The sequence below is a fragment of the Chiroxiphia lanceolata genome, chromosome 3 (assembly GCF_009829145.1).
Source record: "Chiroxiphia lanceolata isolate bChiLan1 chromosome 3, bChiLan1.pri, whole genome shotgun sequence".
Classification (NCBI taxonomy): domain Eukaryota; kingdom Metazoa; phylum Chordata; class Aves; order Passeriformes; family Pipridae; genus Chiroxiphia; species Chiroxiphia lanceolata.
In genome coordinates, this window is record NC_045639.1 from 87,864,799 (window position 1) to 87,882,393 (window position 17,595).

General features: G+C 36.1%; 1 protein-coding gene across 1 annotated transcript in view; it reads right to left on the reverse strand.

Annotated features, from left to right (window-relative positions):
• The window catches only part of ADGRB3 (adhesion G protein-coupled receptor B3), a 464,549-nt gene that overhangs the window by 215,267 nt on the left and 231,687 nt on the right, over positions 1-17,595 (reverse strand). Inside the window, 1 exon segment of the mRNA XM_032681525.1 lies at positions 14,918-15,026. Coding sequence (XP_032537416.1) covers positions 14,918-15,026 — 109 coding nt within the window.

Genomic DNA, 17,595 nt, shown 5'->3' on the forward strand with positions numbered 1-17,595 from the left:
AAAACATCTAAATGGTGCTTTATTGGAAACCAAACTGACTGCACTCTGGTGGCAAACTTTCATAACAAAATTTCTAAACTGAACGAAAAAGGAACAATGTATGGTACCAGTGTATGGATGCTCAGTTATTTCATAATATTTCAAAGCAATAACTTTTTTCAGAAGCACAGATGTGGTCAGCATAATCTGGACCAACCTTGATATGAAATGTGGCTATTAATTAAATCTTGACGATTTAAAAATTTGTGCTCTACTGTTACACTGTTTATTGCAAAGGGACATTTGAATGGCAATGAACCATTTTCAAAAGGTGCTTAATGTCATCATTCCAGAAATGAGACTTTCACTGTGTGTGCTGAAACAACACACTTGTTACGCTGCTTGGAGCAAGAAATTAATTGGACATAGAATAAATTTTTCCCAAAAACTTACACAAACATTCACATCCATGGGAGGGGTTGGAAGGAGGATCCAGGGAACTATGGGTCTGTCAGCTTGACCTCCATGTCAGGTAAGCTCTTGAGTGAGCAGATCCTCTTGAGGGGTAACATGTTGCACATGTAGGACAAACAGTGGATCAGGGTTTAGGAAAGGCAGGTCCTGCTTGAATGACCCGGTCACCTTCTATGACAAGGTGACTCGCTTAGCAGAAGGGTGAAAGGCTTTGGACATTGTCTACCTAGACTTTAGTAAAGCCTTTGACACAGCAAAGGCCATCTCCCACAGCATTTTCCTGGAGAAGCTGGCAGCCCATGACTTGGGACAGGTGCACCCTTCACTGGGTTAAAAACTGGCTGCTCTGTGGCCAGGCCCAGAGAGTGGTGGTTATGTCTAGCTGATGGCTGGTCACTAGTGGGGTTCCCCAGGGCTCAACATTGGGCCCAGTTCTGCTTAATGTCTTTATCCATGACCTGGATGCGGGGATCAAGTGAACCTTCCATTAGTTTGCAGATGACACCAACTTGATGGGAGTGTTGGAAGCTGGAGGGTAGGAAGGGATCTAGACAGGCTGGATCAATGGGCCAAGTCCAACTGTATGAGGTTCAACAAGGCCAAGTGCTGGGTCCTGTACGTGGGTCACAACAGCCCCATGTAATGCTACAGCCTTGGGGGAGGAGTGGCTGGAAAGATGCCTGTAGGAAAAGGATCTGGGGGTGCTGATTGACAGCCAGCTGAACATGAGCCATCAGTGTGCCCAGGTGGCCAAGAAGGCCAATGGCATCCTGGCTTGTATCAGAAATAGTGTGGCCAGCAAGACCACGGCAGTGTTCATCCCCCTGTACTCAGCAATGTGGCCACACCTTGAGTCCTGCGTCCAGTTCTGGGCCCCTCACTACAAGAAAGATATTGAGGTGCTGGAGTGTGTCCAGAGAAGGGCGATGAAGCTGGTGAAGAGTCTGGAGCACAAGTCTTATGAGGAAAAGCTGAGGGAACTGGGGTTGTTTGGCCTGGAGCAAAGGAGGCTCAGGGAAGACTTTATCACTCTCTACAACTACCTGAAAGGAGGTTGTAGCAAGGTGGGGGTCATTATCGTCTCTCAAGTAACAAGACAAGAGGAAATGGCCTCAAGTTATGCCAGAAGAGATTTAGATTAGATATTTGGAAAAATTTCTTGACTGAGTGGGTTGTGAAACATAGGAACAGGATGCCTAGGGAGGTGGTGGAGTCTCCATCCCTGGAGTTATTTAAAAGATATGTAGATGTTACACTTAGAGACACGGTTTAGTAGTGAACACAGGGTTGCTGTGTTAATGGTTGGACTCGATGATCTCAGAGGTCTTTTCCAACTTTAATGGTTCTATGATTCTATAAACATTAAAAACAGAACGGATGAGAATTTAGTGTAAGTTATAAAAGAAGTAAAATCAGTAAAGTGAAACAGCTCATTTAAGCCCATTAATAGGAATAAACAATTTTATTATTCAACAGAAGTATATAAGGTTGGAAATTATATACAAGATAGGATAAGAGGGGGACAGAAGCCCTTAAACAAAACCTGCAAGTATTTTTAATAAGCAATTCTCTGGGTTTTTTAATAATGATGTACTACATTTATGCTATGCTTACGGAATTTTTATATTATGCTTTCTTTCATTTTTAGCTCTTTCTGTCACAGATTACATTCAGTATGGGCCCAAATAATTACACTGAGAACAAAGAAGTCTCACTTGAATAGTAACTTGACCTTGTTTTTCTTACATTACTGGGGAAACTAGCCATCAACTACAGACTCATTTCCTCCTCTAGTCCAAACCTCAATATATTATAGCATGGATCTGAATTTTAAAAAAATTGTACCCATTTAGATACTTCTAATAAATGAAACTATTTCAACATGAAAGATTAAGATGGCAATATAGACACTGAGTCCTAACATTCCATACCACCAAGAGGTTCAAATGCTGTGAAGAAACAAAATAGTGTTTTGGCAATTTAGTAATTTGTAGCTTGTCAGACAGCCTGTGATAACTGTCCGACAGAGCTGGGAGGTACGATAACTTTATTTAAGATTTTTTTAATGGAAGGTTTAGTTTTATTTCAGTGAAGCATTAAATAAAAAAAAAAAATCTAAAGTTAAAAAAAAAAAGTGCAGGTTGAACAATCTCACCCAGGTATGTATATAGCTAGGAGAGACTTTAAACATTTCTAAAACCACTAACAGTGCAGATTAAAGTGAACATAGAGAATGCTGAGTGACAGGTAAAAATTTGGATCCAGCAACTGGTGCTATCAGTAGAAATTATATCCACAGTGAAAAAAAAAATACATTAAAAGTGTGCATATGGCTCACTAGACAGAGACTCCCTCAAACCATGCATTAAAAAGCTCATGAGTGAATATGCTGTTAAAGAATTTAAAGAATAACAAAATTATGAACGGAAGAAAATATTCTAACAAATGCCTACAAGAAAGAAAAATGACCAAATTCCTCTACAATTACTTGCCTTGTTTTCCAAACTTTAAAAGAAAACTCTTAAATGCATGCTTCATGTACAGCCAAAGAACAAAAATATAGTTAGCAAACTCCATCTAATATCTTGCCATATAAAATGATAAACAGTATATACATAAACACTTCAAAATTCTCTGAACTTTGCTGTTGAATACCATTTCCAAGTAGTGCCATATTTCAATGTCTTACCCTATTGATGTGCAGTCTCTATCATTTCAGTTTATGAGAGTTTTGGATATCTATAATTTTAACTTCTGAAAATTATTTCTAAGAACAACCAGAAATGTAAAATAGACAATGTGATATAAAATCACCAGCCATGTCTTCCAGTAGTGGAACTATTCATCCAAGAAACAGGTATAAGTTCAATTTGGCAAAGTTAAATGACAGCCATTTTGCAGAAATTAACTTTTCTTTTTGCATTATTGACTGTGAATGGAGACTATTATTTTTCATTGCCTAGATAGTGATGCAATTTTCAAAGCTAAATGAGCATTCATTCCATGCTTCTGCAATGAACAATCTAAGATATGTAATGGCAAAACAAGACATTCCCTTTAATCTTTATGAACATATTGTACCCTCTTGAAGTTAAAATGAGAAAGGAGGGGATAAGCTCACTATATTTTTGATAAACATTTCCCTCAGGAACAGGAGAAGTCTTCTGTGTGCAGATGAAGCAGCCTACCTGACTGCCCACCCCTGAAGATCCAGCCATCCTGATGACTGTCGCACAGTTTCTTTCCCTTGGGCAGGCCAGTCTCTTTTCATTCCTTTGCTTTAATGGAGATGAAATTATGGTGCCAATATAGGGAAGAAATATGTTTCACCAAAGGGCACAATTTATACATCTATGAACGGGTTTCCAAGTATTTGACTTTGATACCAGCTCACATTCTAGTCGTGCTCCTCTACAACAGGACCAGAGACAGGACGTACTGTACAAGTGACTACACTAATACACTATTTTCCCAGAGGTGTACTTGAAATCTATCTCCTTTCAAAATACTTGCCTAAGGAGTACAGAACACAGCATAAGGCCACAAGATTTTAATAGCAATGTATTATAAAAAATGGTTAGTTATTAACTAATGTAACTGGTGCTAAAAGTGGAACATCTTATATGTTAGAAAAAAAATTACACAAAATAATAGTCATTAAAGAAGACCATAAGCATTGAGCCATAGATTCTATGAAAAATCATTCAAGCAGTGAGATCAAATAACTTTTCTACAAGACCATTTCCCAAGCTATATTAACAGAAGATTTACAGTGGAATGCTGCCTATGGCTGACTACATGTCTCAATGTATGTGGAGAGTGAGTGTTTAAACAACAACAAAAAAAGAAAAACATCCACAACAATATAAAGCTATTTAGCACCACTGCACGGTGTTTCAAGCATTTATGCATGCACCTATTTTGCAGAGTTCCTTTTGAAATTTTCCAAAGTGGGAAAAAGCTATATGCATCCCCAGTAGAACAATCCTCTGATTTATATCACAACTCTTATCAGAGTTTCTCTATCTCAGCCTTGAGACAGAGCAGCAAAGGGAGTCCTAAAACACAGCTGAAGTCAAGGGAAAGCAAACTAATGCCATGAAATGGGTGAACGTATAGGTTCAGAAATCACAAGGCACAAAAGATACTTCAAAACTTTCAGACCCTGTTCTTGATTTTGGCACACCTAGTAAATGGATCCTTTGGGATGGTTTGAACTGATCTTACTGTCACTCAGCTCTGTTTATAGTTACCATTATACAGTCTGATCTTAACAGGATGGCAGAGAAATACGTAGTATCTTTGGTCCATACACTGAACTCCAACTCTCCATATTAAAAAAAAAAAATACACTTACATAAACACATATACTCAGAATTACATCTGCATATGTCTACATGGCTTTGAAGCTTGATCTCAACAATATCTTACTGCCAAAATAATTATTTACCATAAAAATACTTTTCTCTGATTTTATTAATCCACTAACACTCTAATGAAACCAACCGGATAGAAATATTTCATTTTTTAAGTCAGTTACCTCTATTGTTATGTTATCTTCAGGCTATGCACTTTGAAAAAGGCAGATCTATACCACTATTTGGAATTGAAATCTACTGTTATCACCACAGAAATAATTTCAACACAGAGGGTCTATTTGTCTAATATTCTAGATAGACATTCCCCTCTATTTTCTCCTTTCATTTGTTGTTTGGGGTTTTTTGTTTCTTTGTTCTGTGGTGGTTGTTGTTTCTGTTTGATTGATTGATTTTTGGTTTGGGGGGTTGTGTTTTATTGTTTGTTTGGTTGGTTTTGCTTTTTTTTTCTTTTCCCACCCTCAAAAGGCTGGAAAATGAAAAAGAACTTTGGTGGCTGGTATGACACCTCCTTAGCTCAGTATAAACCATGTTAACTCCACATTCACAATGGAGCTTTGGGTAACAGACCTCTTTCTGACACAGTGTAAGTATCATGCAGAGCTAATAGCTGGCTTTATTACTATTTTAACTAACTTATAATTTGTGAGGTTTTACTTTAATTCTATTTAATTTTCCTTCTTTCATTTTCAGTAGTTAGTGAGTAACACAACCTTGTAGAAATCATTAAAACTGAGGGGGAACTTTGCTATTTGCCATAACTTTGCCACACCATCTCTAGCAGATCATCTCATCAGATGATGGCTGGGTGCTCTTGTGGTAACTGTCTTTCAGGGACAAAAAATACGAGAATGAATCATCAGTCTGTTAGAACTGCATCTTGTTACTGGACTGTGATACTCCTGTTTAAGGGGAGGACTGTATTGTTTGGCATATCTTGACACTATGCTTCACTGAACAGGATTGTTGCCTCTTGGCACTACCTTGCTATGAAATGAACTCTCTTGGGTGTGCATTAACTCCATCACTGAATTAATGCAAAGTTACCACCACAGACTCTTAATTTCTATCTCCTTAAGCCTCATTCTACTTGTAAATTTTTGGAAGTCATTTAAAGATGCAGCTTTCTGAGTCAAAGGAGTAAATAAACTCAGATATTTAATTTCTCAGGTCAACATTTAAATGCACCTGTTAAAAAACAGCCTGTCATAAAAGTTGATTCCTTTATAAAACAACTCATGTGAAAAAACTGAATGATTCAGAAAGGAGTTTACAGAGGTTGATATTTAGGAAGGATACAAGCATATAAGATATATATACTTAAATATTGCAAAAAGTAATTTCCACAAATTGTAGTCATTGCTTTCTGCTTCTGTTGGAGGCATGTTTTTTAATGATCCTGAAGCCTGAATGTCTGCATGTTTTATAGTTTCCATTTCGTTAGAACCTTTTACTCCACTTAATATAAGGTAGAGAAGGGAAATAGATTATTCCAGTTTCCTATAGCACCCATTTAAAAATCCTGAATAGTTAATTTATTTAGCTTTACCTTTAAGGTTAATTAATAAATCGTATGCACAAAATGAGCTACACAATTATGACTATTACTTTGAGTACAGCTACAGAATTAAGTTAGATTTTTATCCACATTTATGAAGATTGTTTGATAAAGATTCATATAGACATTCCCTTGATATTTGTAATTTTCAATCTTAAGTAACTGACAGTCATATTTCATCAGGATCATTGACATCAAGTTTTAGAAAAGAGTTAAAAAAGCTCTAGTCTTTTATGCACTGTTCACAGCTAAGTTTTCAGGGAACAGGAATCATTTAATAAGCTTATTTGATATTGAGAGAGAAATATAGCTCTCGAGCATTTACTTCAGGCACTAAATAAGATGCTGTGATGAGCTAGATCTTCAAAGCGTCCATGAAGTCTTTCTCCTTTAATCAGTGGAGAAAGCTTGAGTCTTCTGAAGCCAACATATTGATCTGATCAAGGAATTGCTGAGACTGGCGCAAAGGAAATTATATGAATATATATGGAGCAGAAGTATATCAGGGCATAAAAAAATTGTAATTGACTTTTCTCATTAGTTTCCCTATTCTTTTATCTATTTTTTCTCTTCTGGAAGTGTTTAGCCACAGATTATTACATATGGGTTGAACAAGGGAGTGACACTGCCTGTGTATGAATCTTAGGAGTTGAAAGATTTTTTTGAGGATCGAAGAAAAAAATCTGGCAAGTGCTCACTTTCACATAAATAAAGCATCTACTCAAGGAACAGCATACAAGTTTGGGGCAGGAAAAACCGGTGGGCTACATCTGAGTGTGCGACAAAGAGGATGAGAACCAGGAGCCAAAGTCATGCATGAAAAGAACATATGGCAGAAGGCAGAACTTAGAACTGTTCTGACCACCATGCTTGCTATCCAAGAACAAGAGTGTGACCAACTACACATCACAGTACAATGAGAATGCCTACGAGGACTGGTTTCTCACATGGACTATTCCCTGAATCACACCTTGACAACGTTTGGATAGGTGCCAAGAAATAAATAGTGTGGACAACAGTGGGACAATTCAGAAGCCTGCACTGGGTCCTTTTTGATTCATATTTATGGACACAGTCAGATCCTAGCCTGAAATGGGAAGATGATGGGCACTGACTCTTTTAGGCTCTTTTGAGAAGAAAGGAAAACTGGTAAAAGTCTATATAGCAAAACTATGCAATAAAGTATAAGAAAAGATGGTTAGCTAAATATTGCTTACTTTGGTGTGTAGTTTACTAGCTATTCAAAAGCTATGTATAAGTCTGAAGACAATATAAATATTATATGAATTAAAGATGACTTGTGTTTTTATATCTATTAAGAATGTATTTCACTGCAAAACCATGCAAGTTTCACTGTACTTTTTTCTTGTGAAAACTTGTTCTTGACAAAAAAATGAATAATTATGTTAGTCATTATAGAGGTATTTACACATCTATAACAACTACAAGAAGTGATTCCTGTTCATTTTCTTAAAAATAGCAAGTGTAATTCACACAGTGGCTTAAAAGCTGTACCCTTAAATTTTCCTTTGTGAAAACATGAGGTGCTCTGGAATAACTTGATGGAAACAGGAGAGAGATCTAAATGGGTGTTTCGGGCCATTCTACAAAATCTATGTTTGTGTGACAGGTTCAATTTTCTTTCACATTAGGAGAAAATGTTGAAATATTAGGAGCTGAATTTTTGTTAACTACAAATGACCACTTTAAAATTCACAATGCTGTGCTTATGCACTACACGGCCTCAGAACAAGCAGTAATTTCATTACAAATGAATTCTGAGTATATGTGTAATAGTTTATTAAAATATTTGTTTCCTAACTGAAAATTTTAGACCTTTTCTTTACACCTTTGTCCAAGTTAATATCAATGCTGTGGCTTTTTTTTTTTCTTCTGTTTTCTTTAACATATTTGAAAAAAAGACCTTTTGAAGCATTTAAATAAATTCGGTCTCTTGGTATATTTTAGGCCAGCATAACATTTATGAAAGATGAGTCAGAGGATCTTGGGTTCTGCATTTAAGATACACATCACTAATTCTGATACAAAGTAGATTAGGCAGATGCCATTTGGATAAGTAAACAAATCACATAATGTGCTGAAGTTTCTAGAAAGTATAAACAGGATTTACAATGTACAAGATCTAAAAATCTTACCTTGGAAAAGTTGAATCAACTTACAATAACAGACAGAAATCCAGCTTGCTTATTTTCTAGGATTCCCAGAGCTAGAGTAGGTACATCATCTGAAAGCTCCTTTCGCTAACATTTCTTAGTGTCCTAGCTAGGACTGGAAAATTTTATGATATAATCCATATGACTACAGGATTATTTAATGTTTTTGTAAAATTCCATGGATATGAACATGGAATGGAAGACTGAAGGTGGAACAATAAAATGCAAAGACAGGAGGTAATAGATACTTTTAAAATAATTTTCTCCCATATGGTATTCTAAACTGTCTGTGAAGGCAGAAATCAGACTTTGTTCTCCACCAATGTCTATAAAACTTGTGTAAGCAGTTCAGTACGAAGTTTTAAATTAAATGTTAATTACTATACTGGATCAGATTACTCATTGGAGTACCAATGTCATGGCAGCCCTTTTTTAAGTAGAGAGATAATAGGCTGTTAGTTAAAAGTTGATTTATGCATAGAAGTATGGGTTACATGTCTTCATTTTTTCATATAATATCATTGTTATCTGCATGCACCATACAGACATCTACTTGTTTCTATTTTATTCCTTGTAAGACCTTGGTCACATGTTTATTCAGAATTAAATGTGCTCAAGTACAGTTAGGAATCTTTGTTTTTTCCTGTGAGCAAGATTAAACAGACATGTCAGCCTAGTTTCTTTTTGTATTCACTTTTCGGTTGCGTACATGTAATTCCAGTTCTCAATCTGGGTTTTCACAGGTTTTATTTACTTGCAAAAAAGCATTCCTCTTTGCTTTAGATGACATGAATCATTCAAGCCTGAGCTAGTCACTAGGCTGTCTTTACAGCCAGTGGTAGAACTTCCAGAAGACAACCCATACCCTCATTTTAAACATCTGAGATGGTATGAGTTGCTCTCCTGAGCAGTATTTTTCCTTGATTTGAAAGAAAGTTTGGGGTGACTTTGTCAAACTTCGTGATGGTTAAAGTAAGTAAGATGAATCCAAACCATAAAATCTCAATTCAAAAGAGCATTGCAAGTGACGGCTACTGAAAATTAAAAAAAAACCCAAACCTGTATTTTTTTAGAGTGCTCTTTTTGCACATTAATGCTGTTCTTTTCTCTGAATGGTTTGAACTACTCCCTCTTACATTTCTGTCAACACTGAATTTAATTTGCCAATAGATATCCTCTTCATTTTTCTGTAACCCCTAGAGATCTTCAGTTTTTCCTGTCTTTGACTAGTCTGCGTGACTTTGTGATATCTGCATGCTTTATAAAATTACTGATCATTCAAACATTGGTATTCATAAAATTAACATTAACAAAAAGTGGCTTTCCACTTGAAAATTTTTTATTTTCTGTCAGTTCATCCATGACAACACACTGCACTTCAAGATTATTTGGTTTCTCATTAATATCAACTAAGAGCTGTAAGCTTGATTTTGGACAAGAGAGTGTCCTTTAACCAATTTTTGGCTGCTGCTCTTAAGGAAATATACTTGAAAACACAGGGAAAATTTTCTCTGACAGAGGAATCCTAATCCGCCATAGAAAATACATATCTCCTAATACTCATCCCTATTTCCAGTTCCACATTCCACCTATACCTTTAAAGATAGTTATGCCTCTGGCACTCCAATCTTCCAGTTTAGAAATTTTCTTTTTAAGTTAAAGGAGGAATATTTCTTGTTAGCAGTTTGCCCATCATCTAGTACACAACTTCAAAGCTCTCAATGGTTTATTGTGATGGGACCCCAGATCAGCCATGGATCTACTCTGGCCTTCAGTGCTCCAAAAAAAAATCAAAAGGCTATTAAAAGCCAAGATTATTACTTTAATCTAAAATCAGGAAGTCAACTTTCAAAACAGACAAAACTGAAAGCAACTAGTTAACAGAAAATGATAACATGGTTTGAAAGATTTTTTTCCCCTCTGCATGTTGTATCCTTGCAGGTGGGTCTGTGCTTTCAGTGAATTAAGGGACTCTGAGTGGTAGCAAAAGCTTCTGTTTGTTCACACTATCATTTTCCTGTGCCTGCTCAGCTGGTCTGGAGGAGGAGGAGGAGGTGGAAGAAGAAGAAGAGAAGGAGCAGGATGAGGAAGGAGGCTTCTACCTCCTCTCAAAGGCTGTTATTTCACCTAATCATTTCTTAAAGGAATATAACACAGAACTGAGAGCATACAAATAAAATAAATACCATCTGTCCCAGCCATGCATGATCAAAGCAAATTGCTGCTTTTACATTTGTTAAGTTTTTCATAGGATACTCTCTATCCTTGAGAGGAAAGCTAAGAGGAGATAGGCCTTGCTTTAAGGGAAATACATATGATTTTACTGAGCTGCTTAAATAACTTAATAAAGTACAGATATTGGATCATCTGGATTTTAAACCAGTCTTTGATGTTTTGTTCAGAAGCAATGAAAAATTTGAGTTAAAAGTCATCACACTGAAAAGTTTACCAGTGGCATGGCAATTGTCCTTTTGTATCTCAGCTATTTTCAAACATATTGTAATGTGGCTTTTGATAGTCTACCGTATAGTTAAGGTAATTTTCATCATTTCCCATTTGTCATGAACTGAGAATATGCAGTGGACAGTCACAATTTGCACTGCGGCTTTTGTATAGTAACTTTTTAAGCCACAGCTACTTGTTTGTGTGTCTTGAAAGAAAGAGAAAATAAAATCCCCTCTGTGGAAGAAGTCAGGAGATTGTTATATTTGTCAAACACAATTAGATGTTCAAATTGTATATATACCACTATTCACTTAGAAACGTCATTTAATTAGAAATGAACTTGTAAACTGAAATCAGTAGAAGGAAAAAAGTACTCAGTGCATTACTGTGAAATTTGCTACAAAATTGATTTTTTTTTTCTGACAAGAAGCAGCAGTTCATATTTAGTACTGAATCACTTTTCTCATATATCTGAACTTGAAAGTGAATGGACACGGAAAATACAACAAAAAGTATGTGAAGGTCCTGAGAGAATATTTTATGGTAAATAACTATGGAATATCTAGGACCCCTGGACACTGAGAACTATCCACCTGTCAGTCTCACATCCGTGCCTGGGAATCTCATAGAATCTATGCAAAGGTTCATGAAGGACAGGGAAGTGATTTGAGACAGCCAACACAGGTTCACCATAGGCAAGTCTTGCCTGACCAACCTAGCGGCCTTCTATGATAGAGTGACTTCTGTAAAACCTCTGACATGGTCCCCAAAACATCCTTCTCTCTAAACTGGTGAGAGATGGATTTGATGGGGGGTCTGGTGGATGAGGATTTGGTTGAATGGTCACATCCAGAGGGTAGCAATTCATGGCTTAGTGTCCTAATGGACACCGATGTCAAGTAGTGTCCCCCAGGAGTTTGTACTGGGACAAGTACAGTTTAATATCTTACTCAATGACATAGACAAAAGGATCAAGCGCACCCTCAGCAAGTCTGCAGTTTAACGCTCAAAAGGTGTTAAACTAGGCCAAGTGCAAGGTGCTGCACCTGGGTTGGGTCAACCTCTGTTATCAGTACAGACTGGGGTATGAACTGATTGAGAGCAGCCCTGCTGAGAAGGACTTGGGGATACTGAGGCATGAAAAGCTGGACCTGGGCTGGCAATATGCGCTTGCAGCTGAGAAACCAACTGTGTCATGGGCTGCATCAAAAGAAGCATGGCCAGCAGGTTGAGGGAGGTGATTCTGACCCTCTACTTCACTCTGGTGAGACCCCATCTGGAGTACTGCATCCAGCTCTGGGGTCCCCAGCACAGGAAAGGAACCTGTTTTGAGTTGTCCAGATGAGGGTCACAAAAATGATCAAAGGGCTTTCACTACTGGAATGGGGCTCATAAGAAAGATGAGGACAAAATTTGTATCAGGGCCTGTTGCAACAGGACACAGGCTAATGGTCATAAAATAAAAGAAGGTAAATTTAGCCTAGATACAAGGAAGAATTTTTTTAAAACAGGAATGGTTAAACACTGGAACGGGTTTCCTAGAGAGGTGGTAGATACCTCATCCCTGGAAACATTCAGGGTCAGATTGGATATGGGTCTGAGCTACCTGAGTGAGAGGAAAAGATCTCTTCTAACCCAAACCATTCAATGATTCTATTCTTTAAACTATTCTATTGGATTGGTCTGTTTAAAGATAAATATAGATAAAAGGTGGGTTTCCTTTATGCATAATATCCGCTTCCTGTATTAAATGTGTTTGTTGATTTAAAAGAATATTGTTATAGATAAGACCTCAGACGTTTTTAAATTCTCAGTGGTGTAGAATAATTAATGCTAAGACAAGTCAGCAACTGCATAGTTTATTCTTCTCAGCTGAGATCAACATAAATGTTTCCTAAATTCCAAGTTCATAGGCAGTCAGACAGCTATGCCAACCCCCTGAGGACAGCTACACTAAAACTGAATTATTCCAGATACATTCCTTCCTTGTTAGTGAAAATAAGAAATTACTCCTTGCTGATAAGAACCTTCTGTCCCCATCTCAGCATGTCACCTGAGCTCAAGTATTCTGGTCAATGATCTGCCCAGCAGTGACCCTATCCTTTTTTGATGGTTGACCAAGCATACGGGGAATAAATTCATGCCAATATGTCGAGCTAGGTAGTCAGATTAAACCTATAAATTCATTTTATTTTTCTCAGTTTCTTTCTATTCCTTTGATGGTTTTACAGTTAAGAACAGGCCTACTCCTGAGTGCCTAAAAATATCTTATATGTGGGAAGAGAAAGATAATAAAGACTGTTAAGATTCAGCATTTATCTAAACTAGCCACTGCACAGCTTGGTTTCTGACTCAGTTGAAAAGATGTTGCTGTTTCCCATGCAAAACCATGACTATATAGAGACACAGATTATTTGAACGCATTTTCTTAAAACATTTTCCAGCTTGGGTTTTTTTCACATTTTTCAGAGGACAAATGTATTACAATGCATTACAGTGTGCCCAGCAACAGGAGCTGTGTTCCTTAAATAAACTCATCTTTTTTTTTTGTCATAAAAATGCCATGAAAAAAACATTTCAGAAAAGATACTTTTCTTTATAAATTTGCGCATAATGAAGGACTGACAACTGGAAGAAGCTTTAAGTGGTACTGCAGTGCAAACAGTAAACAATAAAATAAATAAAAAATAAATAACTGGTTAAAACCATACTGAAATATTTTAAACATTTTAAGACTTCCAGAGTGCTTTTTGGTTAGTCCTTTGACATGCCTCCAGCATAAGGTTGTGCCTTACAGGGGGTAGTGTTTACAGTCCTGTCATTCTATAATATGAACTGAAGAACAATAATAAATATTTATTATTGCACAGTAAGCTAAATTTTCAATGAGGACAATCCAACATTTTCCCTGCTTTATTCTGCCAACAAATTTCAAAATTACCATATTTTCTAACTCATTCTAATGACATGCTGAAGAACTTACTGCAATAAGATTCTAACTCAAAATATGAGAGAATGTACTAACACCAGAAGTTTTGCTATCAGGCAAACACATATTTTGAATTCATTCATTACATATAACTTCCTAATACTTTCCCGGCACTTTAAATGTGTAGCTATAGAAAGTTAATTGAATAACAAAGGTACTAAGCAAAGACAAAATGTTTAGAGAATAGCTTTTCAAACTATTTTTTTTGTTGAATTTTTAATAAAATGCTGCAATATTGCAGAAGCATTTATGACTACTAATAAATGAAATTCAGTTGCTAAGCATTTTCATATTTGATTTTGTTATTATATGACTATATTGTCTGGCAACATTCCAGTAGCTTAAACAAAGTTTGAAAAATAAATCTGAATGAAATTTTGAAACTGTCACACACAGAAGAACTAACATAAGAAATTCTAGGCTGAAATTATTTTGGCAATTAATAGATCCTTTTTTAGTTATTGCTTATCTGTCTATGCTGATTATTATCACAGCATAACATGTGCAAAGACTGTTCTTTGGGAGAATGGAGTATTAAAAGATACAATGTCAATAAAATAAACATTTCTCAAGCTATTAAGTATATAAATATTATCTTAATTAGCACAATTTTATAAATTAACATTTGAAACACTGTATATCCTGGAAACACTCTAGCATATACCCATAGTTCATAGTATTCTGATGAGTATTTTCCTAGTTTTGACTCAGAAACTTTACATTTAGATCTTGAGATATGAAAAGTCCAGTGTGTAAGGCATTCCATTTGTGCTAAACCAGAGAGGAGATAATCAAGCAATACAGATAATCTGGAGGAGGAGCAGCCCAATTTGGATTGTGATAGAAGTAGCAACTCTATATACTTGCAATTTCTGATTTTCAATAGGTCATAAATTTGATAGAAGAAATTTCTATTTCTTACCTACATTTCCAGTCATTAGGTATGAATTCTGAAAATCCATCATTCCCATTCCAACAATGTGTATAAAATCTTCAATCACCTGCATTAACTCCACTGAGCCTGGATAGATCTAACAGAGGAAGGTCAGACATGATGTTAGTTTTAATATCAAAATCTCTACAGTAGCAAATTCAAACAAAATGTGAGACTTAACAGTCAAGCTGCTCTTCCCATGTTTCAAAACGGAACATTTTCTGTTACTGTAAAACAACCCATTTGTTATTAAATCCTCATGCAAACAGACATTACTTCCCAGAAAGTTGTGTGAAGTCAACTTTGCACTGGAACTGTGGAATGTTTGCTCTAACTCACTGCACCAAAAACTTATTGGCCATTATTTTCATTAATGGTTACAGCATTTCATATTACAGAAGAATTCCAATTAAAATATTCTTCCTTCCTCTGGAAGATATCTTCAGTAACTTCAGAACTATTCATACAAACGGCTGAATGCAAATCTTACCGTGCCCTCTTACCGTGATAAATTTTGTTGCTTTAATCAAAGTGTAAGCAATATAAATTTTTACTGGTAGTTCTATTTTCATTGCTGATGTGGAGTAGTAGAATCATAGAATAGCTGAAGCTGGAAGGGGCCACTGGGGATCATTTGCTCTGTGCAGAGCAAAATGAGCTCTAGCAAGATGCCCAAAACCACATACAGTTGGATTTTGAATGTCTCCCAGGACAGAGACCCCAGAGTCTGTCTGCACAACATGTTCTAGCATTCAATCACTCTCACAGCCAAACAGTCTTTTTTATATATAAATGGCACTTTCTGTATTTTAAGTTTTGCCCTTGTTTTTTATTCTGTGACTGCACACCACTGAGACTTGGCTCAGTCTTCCTTAATCCCCGTCCCCTTCAGGATTTTTTAGTATTGCCAGGACCCTTACTCTTCCAAGCAAAATAGTATCAGATATTTCAGCCTCTCCTTGCATATCAGATGTTCTAATCCCCTAAACGCCTTCATGGTTCTTTGCTAGGCTCTTTCCATTATGTTCATGTCTTGCACTAGAACTGGACACAGTAAACTAAAATAAATTGCAGTAGCCTTGGTGTTGCTAATGTAGCCTCTCAGTTTGACTTTCAAAATGATAAGGACTAGCACATTTCCAAGAAATTTTATTTGCAAAGCTGTAAGCTACTATGATCACAAAAACATTAACTTTTTTTATATTCAACAATAATGATTCATTAGCAAAACAGCATTAAAGATCAAAGCAGTTATTAATAAGCTTAAAAGTTCTGTTCATATCACATATATAAAAAAATTCTTTTTGGTTTTTATGGTCTGTTATGAACAAGACAATTTTCAGTAATAGAAAAATAATGGATGACCCATTCATGGAGCTTTTTACCATATCAGTGAGATGTCCAAATTTACTTTATGAGCAATATTCAAGCCATTCTTTCCACTGCTGGGACTACAGGCTCTAAAAAATGCCTATAGAGACTATAAATTGCTTCATGTTGCACTCCATCTTCATCTTGCTTTATCTATCTATATCCATAGCTGTTTGGAATTGCTTAGAGAATTTCACAATGTGCTTTGTTTTCTCCATGGATCTTTTATAAAAGGTAGGGCAGCAATACTATTTTGAAGAAGAATTTGTTCTGACATTTATTATCCTAACAGGTTGCAAATATTGCTTCAAGTGAAGGAGATTTAACTTCCATTTTCCTAATGATGAGTTACTGAGGTAGCAAGTGTGGTTTTTGCATCCATCTCATTCAGAGCACACACACTAACAGATTATGTACTAAGGAAAAATTTCAATGAAAAGATTTTTTAAACCCTAGTTCTTCCACATAAAACTTTATAGTAATAACTTCAACAGAAACTGTTGAGCAGTTAGTCTTATAGAGGTACTCTGCATTTTTATCTATCTGAATTACTGGTTAATCAATAGGACGCCAGCAGATCATGAATTAAGAATATGCAGAACAGCTCTTGTGTTTTGAAACACTGGTATAAAACTTATGCATTGTGGACTTGAAGTGGCTTCCCGTGCTAAAGCTGATGCTTTACATCAGCTCTTAAAAAAAAAGGCAAGCGTTAAAGTGAGTTGCTTATCTGAATCCTATATAACCTGTAATTAATGGTATCAACTGTTAGCATTTAATCTAGAAAAAAAGATGTGCTGAGGCATTGCAGCTGTACACTTGACTGAAATCAGCAATTTGCTGACAGTAAGTAAGATTTTCTTTCCAGCAAAGAATACAGAAAACAGGCTAAGCGATCTATGCTAACAGTAGTTGAGGAGTTTAAGAAAACTATGCGAGCTGGTAAAAAGGTTGGTTAGAATGCACCTAGGTTTGCAGAAAATTTGAGTGGCTGAACCAGAAACAGAATCACCTTTAGTCCATAGAGTTTTTACTGGGTTGTATTCACAGCACATAATGGCTTGCACAGATTCTTTTCAAGTTCAGTTCCTACCTTGATTTTGACATAAAACCCTGAAAAAAATCTTCATACAGGATGTAGTAATTTCAAGCGATACTTTTTTTCTGTTTTATAATACAATTCTTTTTAACCCTAAATTTTCAATGTTTTGTGCAAAATATCATAGAAAATAATATTTTGCATAGGATTTTTTTTCCTTTCAATAGTGAAAGTAAAAAAGAATCTTAGCAATACT